Source organism: Salminus brasiliensis, chromosome 1 (genome assembly GCF_030463535.1).
Source record: "Salminus brasiliensis chromosome 1, fSalBra1.hap2, whole genome shotgun sequence".
Taxonomy (NCBI): domain Eukaryota; kingdom Metazoa; phylum Chordata; class Actinopteri; order Characiformes; family Bryconidae; genus Salminus; species Salminus brasiliensis.
The window spans coordinates 37,906,194-37,916,497 of NC_132878.1; the positions used below are offsets into that span (position 1 = coordinate 37,906,194).

Consider the following 10,304-nt stretch of genomic DNA (forward strand, 5'->3'; position numbering starts at 1 on the left):
AACATGGGTGAATGTTAGACTCTTTGTGAAAACAGTTGCAGTGTATAGGCCCAATAACCTCCTCAGTTAATATTTATAAAGGCCTCTCTTTTTCTAAGATAAAAACCAGTCCTGAAGTCCCTACACTTCATATGCATATATCTTTTTGAGATATAGAGGATCTGATCAGATCAGGATGAGTGCATGTGTGTTTGGAAGCAGGTGGATGTCGTGAGGTATTTGATGTTTTGTCAGGTTTTTCTCCCTCGTTTACTGTCTCTAGGCAGATGGCAACATGTTTACTGAGACTGCTGTGTCAACAGCATGAAAGCAGACAGTATATGCATTGCCGTGTATGTGTGTATGTGTGTGTTTGCATGCATGCATGCATATAAGGGTACATATGCGTCCCCTGTTCAACAGCACCATCATTAAAAACACTAGAAGTCAGGTTGGTGGGTGAAGTCTGCAGCTGAGTGTTTTATTTCCACAGCTCCCATCGCATTTAATGGGAGGGCACACACGCACCCGCACACACACGCACGCACGCAAACGTACACACTGTCGAAGGACATCATATCTCCTGGCATAGACCAGCCTTTAATCAAATTTAGCACATAATTGATTTTCCACCGCACTGCCTTCTCCATCAGCGCTGCTGTTCTACTCTGCTTTTCAAAGCTACCAGCTGAATTATTTATTCCGGAGAGAAAAAAAAAAGTGGGGGGAAAAAGGAGTGAAACAGGGAGGGGAGGTGTGTGTTTGTGTGTCTGTAGCTGAGAGGAAAGGAGAGAAGGAGAAACGGGAATGGTCCCTCAGCCCAAGGCTGTGACCTCACCCCATGACCTCATTTGTGTTGTGTGCGGCCCTTGTCGGACTTTGAAGGCCGCCAGAAATCCCTGTCACACACTCGCGCACACACACTTTGGCGGAGAGGAGGGCTCAGGGGAGAGGTGGGCTGGGGTAAATAATTCTCTCCAGTTCAGAAGTTAAGCTCCAGCGCCCCGTGGCTGGCTAGTTACTGTAACAAGTTCTGTCCCTCTGCCCAGTGAATAGGGACATTATAAACGCCTACTAACACCTTTATAGCAACAAGAAAATGTCTTATATATATATATAAGAACCCCATTTCCTTACCACCACCAGTCTGGATGGTTCACAGCAGGTTTGGTCCTTTAATCCATGCTGTTGTAACCAAATTCTGACCCTACCATCTGTGTGCCTCAGCAGAAATAGAGCCTCATCAGACCAGGCTACGTTTTGGCCAGTTTTGGTGAGCCTGTGCTGAGCCACTGCAGCCTCAGCTTTCTGTTCTTGGCTGATAGAAGTGGAACCTGATGTGGTCGTCTGCTGTTGCAGCCTCCAAATTGGACATATTGTACATACTAGGATGCTTTTCTAATCACCACAGTTGTACAGTGTGGTTATCAGAGTTACCATACCTTTTTCTGTCAGCTCCAACCAGCCTGACCAGTCTCTGCTGACCGTTCTCATCATTAAGGTGTTTCCGTCTGCAGAACTGCTGCTCACTGGATGTTTTTGGTTATTAAAGCATTCAGCGTAAACTCCAGAGACTGTTGCACTGAAAATCCTAGAAGATCAGCAGTTTTACAAATACTCAAACTAGCCCATCTGGAGCCAACAATCATGCCACTATCGAAATCACTGACATCACAGTTTTTTCCCATTCTAATGGTTGATGTGAACATTACCTGAAGCTCCTGATGTGTATGCATGTGCTTTGAACTGCACTGAACTGCTGCTACACAATTGGCTGATTAGGTGACTGCATGGATGTGTAGGTGGCATGCAGTGATATGCCCAAAATACAACATGGCTTGTAAAAAGGTCCCATGTGGTTAAATGATCAAAAATGTCAAATTTAAGATCATTTGAATGAGTGTGTCCAAACCTTTGCATATGACTGAGTGTGTGTGTGTGAGTGCGTGCGTGCGTGCCTGCCTGCATAGACAAATGTGTGAAACAATTCTATTGTGCCACTTCACAGGTTTCAGATCATTAGCAGGGATATGAGAATCTGAGGATAAAAAGCCCAGAAAAGGGGAAAGTGGGATCTGTTCAGATAGATGGAAAGATCATAATATAAAAAAAATTAATCATAAAATAAAATTAACATTCCAAAATATGAAATTTAAAAAATTAACAGATAGCAGATAACTGTTCTTCTTTAAAATAGTTCTGTGGTGAGGATCTATTTTCAGTATTACAAAAAACACTTAAATAATGCTGTTGTTTAGATCAGTTATTCAATGTGTGATATATAATCATATAATCAGTGTTGTCAGTGTTAATGAATCAATCTGCAAGGTTAAACTCATTAACCTTTTTAATTGCAAATAAATAATCTTACCAAGTTTGGCCCCATCCTCCTCCTGTAGGTCTCTTTCTTTACAGAGCCTAGTGACGTATTAGCGGTTTTATTTAGTGATGTAAACACAGCGTCACTAATGTTAAGCTCAAAGGCTAGATTACACTTTATTTATGCTGAAATATGGATTAAATCTCATAACTTACTCTCAATCTCTTACCCCTCCCTCACCGCCCTCTCTCTCTCACACACACACACACACACACACACACTCACTCACACCGCCGCTCCTCTCTTAGCTCTTAGCTTGATTAATCCAGAGCAAAGACCGATCATCCATTCATCTCTTAAATCAGTGTTGAAGCGTTTTCTCTATTAAAGCTTAAAGTGTCCGAGCTTCGCTGTGTTCCAGGCTAAAGTTCTCACAACTACAGTGAGATATTTAAAGGAAAAAAAACCCGGATTCCTTGAGCCAGTTTACTAGGCACACACAGTGCTAGCTAAAATTTAAACTTGTGTTTAATGAGAACTAATCACAGAATATTGTTGTGATTAACACTGATTGACTCCACTAATATATACATATATAAAGCGAATGTGTGGGGACAGCAGCGCATTGTGGTGTTTTGAGAAGGGCTGGTGTTTATTGAGGGAGTCTTGGCGGTGCGGCGGTGTAATGATGTGAGGTGTTGGCCGTGGTTATTAAGCAGTCGGCATCTGCTGTGCAGACAGCTGTCTGGCACATGTTCACAAAGATGTGTGAGTGTGTTATGATGACTGTGAGACACTGTTCTTTTCATTTTCATCAACCTGTCAGTCAATAGCAGCAAAACAAACAGCACCGCACCCTCAGCCTGCTAGACTGTTTGTAGCTCTTAAGTGTATATTGAAATTGATTTTTGTTTTTTTGGGCAGCTGTTTGTTAATTTGTTTATTTTGCTCCATCTTCTCTCTTCTTGTTCTTCTTCTTCTTCTACCATCTCGTCCCTTTTTCCACCTTGCTTACCTCCTCGCTCCCTCTCTTCATATTCTACCACATTTCGCCTCACATGGCTTTATTGGCATGAACTGTAATTAACAAGCGTTACTAAGAGCAAAGGAAAAGCATCCCTAATGCTAGTAGCGAAGACCTGAGCAATGTATCTCTCCTTAATGTCTCTCTTTCTGTCTCACCCTTGCAGGTGAATGACGATGTGTGTGATTCAGAGCTGCTGTCTCTGCTTCTGGACGCTGGTCTGCTGGTCCGTTGCGTGGACTCGGCCCTGTACCCGGCGATGGTCTCTCACATGCTGACGGAGGGACGCTGGGCCGTGGAGGAGGCCGCCGCAGCGCTGCGGCAGGCTGGACACAACGCCCAGGCTGGCGCTCTGCTGCTCGCCCACCGCGGAACACACCCTGCGCTGACCACCTTCAACACCGCCCTCAACGTCATCCGACAATGGCTGTGATGTGGATTTGGGCCTGTTTGTCAAATTCTCCATATCCAGTCCGAATCCGATTTTAGTCTGTCGTTCTAAAGCTCATGAAATGGATTTTCAGCCGTTCGTATTAACATTTTCACACAGTTATCTCCTTAACTCAGATGTAATCGCTCCAGCGAGAGGTTTTCTTTTAGCTACCAGGCTAACAGCATGTCCTACAGTGCCCGAAACCACGTAAGCAAGTCTGTTAAAGATTACTTAACCACTCATGTAGTTTGCACCGTGTTAACTGGTGGTCATAGGCTTCCATCACTTAGCTGAATTCACATTGTAGCAGCAGTGTTGGGTCGGAACGTCTACGTTTAACACAAGCTGCGTCCACTATCACTTGAAGCGAATGAAGCCATAGAAGCGCTGCAGAGCTGTGAGCACCTGCGACGTGTTCAGGGTGATAAGATAGAAGAATTTCATCCCATTTTTGATCAGAGATGATGATCCACAGCCCACCCCCACCACTCCCGACATTCTCAGTGACACTGTTTGATGCGGGTGTAATCATATTAGTCAGCCTGTTAAGTCACACTAGCCCACTTTAATGCTCATTACAGGGTGGAACTCTAATTGAAAAGGCGTGTGGTGCGCATGTTCCTCAGCCGTGTGTCCTAGTGCCATGTGTCAAACGTCGCACATGACTTTCAGTTTTCAGTCTGTTCTCAGCTTCGTCCCTGTTGAGTCGTTAATTGGTTCTCAGAGGAAACAGATTATGCCCCCTGGTAATCAAATGCCATGTTATTGCTTTAGGCTCAGTACGTGTATGTTAGGAAGCTGGACAACAATAAAAGTGAGATTGCAGATGGTCTGCTTGTCCCTCTTCCACATCTTGATCTCTTCAAATTTGTAGAGCTGTGTTCAGATGATGACTGAGTTAAGAAAGGGCTCTGCAGTAGCTGTATACGTAATACTGTATGCGCTAAATAAAGGTTTTCAAGTGATTTCAAATCGTCTGTTGTTTTGGTTGGTTGGATCGTCAATTCTTCTCTAATACTTGGTTACACTGTGTCATTATTTCACGACAAATTAAGGAGATGAAAGGTTGAATCTAAGAAATAACTGGTTGCTGTTAATGGAAAGTCTTAAGGAATGCATTGGCGAGCTCAGAATTCCTGTAACTGTTAATGGTGTGCTGTCTAGGCCAGGTCTCCCTTGAAAAAGAGAGATTTTAATTTCATGGAACCTACTGGTTAAATAAAGATTTATATATTTAAAAAAGCATCATTTCCAAAAGTCAACTTTAGTAGATGAAAAAGTAGATGAATGCAGAATTCTTTTCTTGGTGAAGAAAACCCCATTCACTACATCTAGTCAAGAACACTCTCAAGGGGGTAGGTCTTTCCCAATCGAGAGATACCTACATGAATGTAAATACAGAAGGTTTACCTCAAGATGCAAACCACTGGTAACAATCAGCAACAGAAAGCTCAGTGATCCAAATCAATACAACAATCACCTGTCAAACATGGTGGAAGCACTGTAATTGCATGGACATGTTTGACTACTATTAAAACTGGGTTACTGGTGTTTATTAATGATGTAACTGGGATAATTACCCAAAAGCAACACCATGCTTTTCACTTGCTGAACACAAGTAAGGAACAAAGACCTAAGATAAAGGAGCAGTAAAGCCTGGGAATGCAGGGAGCCCTGGCCATGCAAAGTAAACATGTAAACCTACATTGCCAAAGATATTAGATCTGCAAGTAAACATTTGTACTAAACACTTTATTAAACAGGTTTTTGCTAGTGCAGACAACACCCTGAGATGAAATGGGAGGACTGCCTGCAAACCCCCCCTGGGTGGTCAGAGTGGTGGTCTGAAGAAGAGGGAGGAGACTGGGTGGAGGTGAGCACGGATGGGGATATGGTCCTTCTAAGGGTGTGGTCCTTCTCCCACAATTATTCTCAAGTTGTGGAGCTGGGGTAAGGGGGCAACACAACTGTGGTCCCACTTTATACTCATGTAACTAATGGTGATGGATTTACTGTCATAGGTGTATTACAGTCGTAACTCATGCAGTAACACAAGTGCGTCTCAATAGGAAAAGCTGTAGTTCATATAAATACAGTCCGTCTCACTTTATTGCACATGTATTGAGATGCACTTGTAATTACAAAAAATTCTAAGCTGAAGTTTCACAAGCTGTATTACTGTAGTTCTTTTGTAACAGTGAACATATCTCCATTGTTGTTGCCTATTAATGTGTAATAACACAGTTAATAGCGATACAGTATGCAGTTGGACCAAACTTTCTAGAATTATTCTTGTGCTCTATGCTGATGTTGACCTGGTCGTATGCCCTCCCATCACCCCTGAAAATCCCACTTATGGCTTGAACGTGGATAAAGTCATCAGTTATCTTCATTCGGATTTTGTTCCAAATATCATGAAAATATTAAATCATGGGCTGCGTGCATCGTTACACTCTGTGCCATGTGCCTAGTTTTTTTGTTGTTGTTTTTTTTTTTGGGGGGGGGGTTCTGTCTGGGCAGCTTATGTCTCAATGCAAGAAATGAACTAAAATCATGAGCATTGTGCGTTTCTGTCTCCGGTTCCTGTCCCATATTGTCTCTTCACGTGAAGGAGGGTGAAGAGGATCTGCTGGTGGGAAGTACTTCTTCCCTGCTGTTCGGCCTGCCTGGAAAAGGCTTGAGGGTTTTGCCAGGGAAGGTTGCTATAGCTGTCAGCTGCAGCTCGTCAGCGAGTGTAAGCTTTGTGCTAGTTAATGTTTTCCTCATTTTCTCAGCTAATATCAAACAGACTCCCAAACAAATCCAGCTCCTCCGCTTTTTGGCGACAAAACGGCAGTTCCTCCTGCAAATTAGATGTGAATTCGTGATCCTGACTTTCATAGAGATGTTCTCCCAATAAGCCTCTGGGAGAAGTGTCAGAATTAGAGCTGCGGGTTAGACGTGGAGACGTGTGCTGGCTGTTCTTTCCCAGTCAGTTTCCAGTTAGAGCGAGGGCCAGTAAGAGTTCAGCTGTCAGCTGAAGAAGGGGTTGATAATTAGCTAATGAAATGGCTACAGTAGATAGTATGGAATGGAAAATACAGGATAATGAAATCTTGACTCTTAATCTAGGCTTCCGATGCGGTCTCAGCTAGTATCAACATGGCATTATTCTATTTAAACTTTTCATTTCTTTCTGGCAGACTGTAGCACTGTTTAGATGAATAAGTTAATGTGTTCAGTTGTAGTAGATGAGATAACTGTAAAAAAAAAATCCAACTGTAAAATGTGCTGGTGTGGTTTTGAATGGGTTTTATTCAAGTGAAATACATTCACTCAGTAAAATGAAGCAAAGTAATAAATAAATCAATCAATTAGATGAGTGGAAGCAATGTTTTTTTCATCAGTCCAAATCTCACAAATCAGTCTGTCCTTTTTTTTCTGTCCTCCACACAAGTAGCCTGGAGAAATCTGAGAGACAATCGGCCTACAGCATCAGGCATCAGCTATCTAACAAGAGGCTATTGACTGCTTCCCAGATAATATCCATTTATCCATCGAATCTCACAAGACACTGGAGGTGCTCAAAGCTCAGTAGTCCCTCCTGCATTAGTGTTTGTGCTCTATGACAGCTTTAGAAACAGATTAAGAAGCACCAGGGAATGTGTTCATGCTTTTAGCTGTAGGTTCCTGCATGAATGTACTGTACTGATGCCTGTCCACTAAAGAACAATGCCAGTCAGGTCAGTTCAGTGCTTTTCACTCTTTTGTGTTTCAGATGGGTGGGACTATGCTGGAAGGGAGCAATCACAATGCCTCTTTACGTGTGCTTGACTCAGTACCAGTGAGCTAGCTAACTAACTACACACTTTAACTGTGGTAAAATCACTAATTTACAGAAAAAATATGTAAGTAAACAAACCGGTACATACCACAACAGCGAATTTCACTCTATATGAGACATTGGATTATGGAGGTAAAGTCCAACTTCTACCAAAAAATAAAAGCTTAGGAACAATGAAAGAAAACGTGGTGCTCTGAGTCCCTTTAAGCACCCATGAGTTCAGTAATAAAGGACTGTGGAATGTCATTGACTTGTGTGGTAGGGCCTGAGACACATCAGCCTCCTTTCATAAGATTGTAATAGAATTCAAGCCACATGAACACAGTTAAGCAAAACCACACCGCTTTAAGCTTCGCTCTTACATGCATCTTTCAGGTGGGAATGGCTGCTTGTTTCTCCTACTTTTAGAACGAAAGTATACTGTATATGAACTGGACAGCGAATTAAGAAGCAGTGTTTCTTAACCCTGGTCCTGAAGACACCCTGCCCTGCACGTTTCAGTGCTTTCCCTGCTCCCAACACACCTGAATCAGCTCCTTAACAAGCCCTTTCAGAGTTGCAGGGGGTGTGTTAAAGCAGTACATCCACTAAAATGTAGAGGCAGGGTGCCTCCAGGACCAGGGTGGATGCAATTACAGGGTAAATCACTGTTCAGTTCATATACAGTAGCGTGGTGGTTAAAACGTTTGGTTAAAATGTGACTGTGAATCGCTAAGCTAAGTCTACCTTGTAAAAGGCAAGTGTAGTTCTGTGAGATTCTTGGGCAGTCTTGTATGCACTGCTCTTTTGAGATCTATCCACAGATTTCTGATGATGTTAAGGTCAGGGGAGAGTGTGGGCCATGGCAAAACCTTTCAAAAAGCTTTCACCTTTTGAGGTATCCCATTGTGGTTTTGGAGGTATTCAGGATCATTGTCCTGCTGTGGAAGCTATCCTCTTTTCGTCTTCAGAATGTCCTGGCAACTGTTCCCTGGGCCACGGGCTGCCAGTCGATTCGCTCCATGCTGACCAGTTGGAGAGGTTTTCTTTTGCATGAAAATCTGTAGCCTATTTTCTCCGAACATAGCTTTGCTCACTGACGCTAAATTTTGTGGTGAGGACAAAATGCAGTTTTCTTCTAATGACTTTTCCATGAAGGTCACATTTGTGCAGGTGTAGAACAGTGCACCACCGCCCCAGTCAGCTAAATCTTCCTTTGCCTTTATAGCAATCATACAAGCAGTTTTCTTGGTCTTCCGGACCTCAACTTGACTTCCACCGTTTCTGTTAACTAGCATTTCTTCATTATAGTTTATTATCTTCTAATGGCCTTCTCCTGCTTTGTGGGCCTCAATTATTGGAATTCCCTGAGTGCTAAGTAGCTGCTCAGTGCAGTCCAGGGCTGCTGATTGTTGGGATTGTTTAAGGAGTCTTTAGAAAGCTTTGAAATCTGCGTTACTTGACCTTTCCACCACCTACCAATGATTGGGAACAGGAATTTACCAAGCCTAGACCTTGGTAAATTTCTATCTGAGAGTCTCGGAACTCTCTTAAAACTTTGGATTGTGCCCCTTTCCCTCCCCCCTTTTTTGCACATGGAAATCATACAAGAACATAAACAACACTAATCTTGCTTATAATATTTTTTAAATAATCTTCTTCTCAATTATTATTATAAACAGTAAGGGATGCCTTTTTGCACGCCAGCCATGTTTGGAAATTGAGCTACAATTGAGCTACATTAACTTGTGAATTAATGGTTTTTGAAAACCAGTACATTAACAAACATCCACCTATTCAGCCTGTAGCAGTTTAGCTTCACCCATTTACACTAAGGCTAGAAGGAATTTTTCAGTCTGGGCTGCTTTTGGAACACAATATAGAGTGACAATGTAAGGAGGCCGATCAGAACGGAGATCAAGTTACTCTTTTTTTGTGGTTGTGTTTTAGGTTTCAGCTGCAAAGAAATGCCATTCCTATACTACAGAAACTATACTACAGCAAGCTTATATGAGATAAATGTGCCATAAAGATCAGACCATAGCACCTATTGAACTATTAAAAAAAAAAGCAGTGGATGGTAAGAGGAGAGGTCTTTTTTTCCCCCCTTTTCTTTGTGGTCTTTGCTCATCTGTTCACGCCCAAAGGGTCAAGGAGCTCCGCAGGCCGAGGCTTCAAAACGGTGAGCGTGCACCGTACTGAAGGTGAGTACAACCTGCTCTAATTAGCCAACATCAACCAGTTCTGTCTGCAGAGACCAGTCCCACCGTGTCACTGTTAATGGCGGAGGATAAGAGGAGTGTTGTGTTAGCGGTGCGTTTTGAAAATCTTGCTGGAGTGCAGTTGTGTTAGAGAGAGGACTCAGTACGACTCATTAGTGGCATCCTGTGCTGTGATGTGTTCTCTAAAGGAGCGGGCCGTGTCCTTTTGGCTTGGTCTCTCTGATTACAGAGCATACGGGTCCGCCCTGTAATCACCCGGAGCGGCCTGGGCACACGAGGCCTGTGGTTTACGCACACACGCAAGCAAATACAGCACAGAGGGAGAGCGAGGGAGTGGGATTGTGTTTGCCAGAGTGGGTTATTACACCATCACTCTCTGCTCGGTGTGTGTGTATGTGTGTGTGTGTGTGTGTGCGTGCGGTAGCAGGGATAATAATTACACCATTGCTCTCAGGTACTGTGCCACCTCGTCATTAGGTGGCTGTCAGTGGTGTCGACGGCGAGAAGCTGCGTTCATTAATTTA

At 43.1% G+C, this 10,304-nt stretch overlaps 1 protein-coding gene across 2 annotated transcripts in view; it reads left to right on the forward strand.

Moving 5' to 3' along the window:
• Window positions 1–4,728, forward strand: part of nbas (NBAS subunit of NRZ tethering complex) — a 239,159-nt gene extending 234,431 nt beyond the window's left edge. For both annotated transcript variants that reach the window (XM_072678887.1, XM_072678895.1), the window contains one exon: window positions 3,490–4,728. In XM_072678887.1, coding sequence (XP_072534988.1) covers window positions 3,490–3,756 — 267 coding nt within the window. In that variant the 3' untranslated portion in view covers window positions 3,757–4,728. The remainder of the gene's footprint in view (window positions 1–3,489) is intronic.
• The last annotated feature ends 5,576 nt before the right edge of the window (window positions 4,729–10,304 follow it).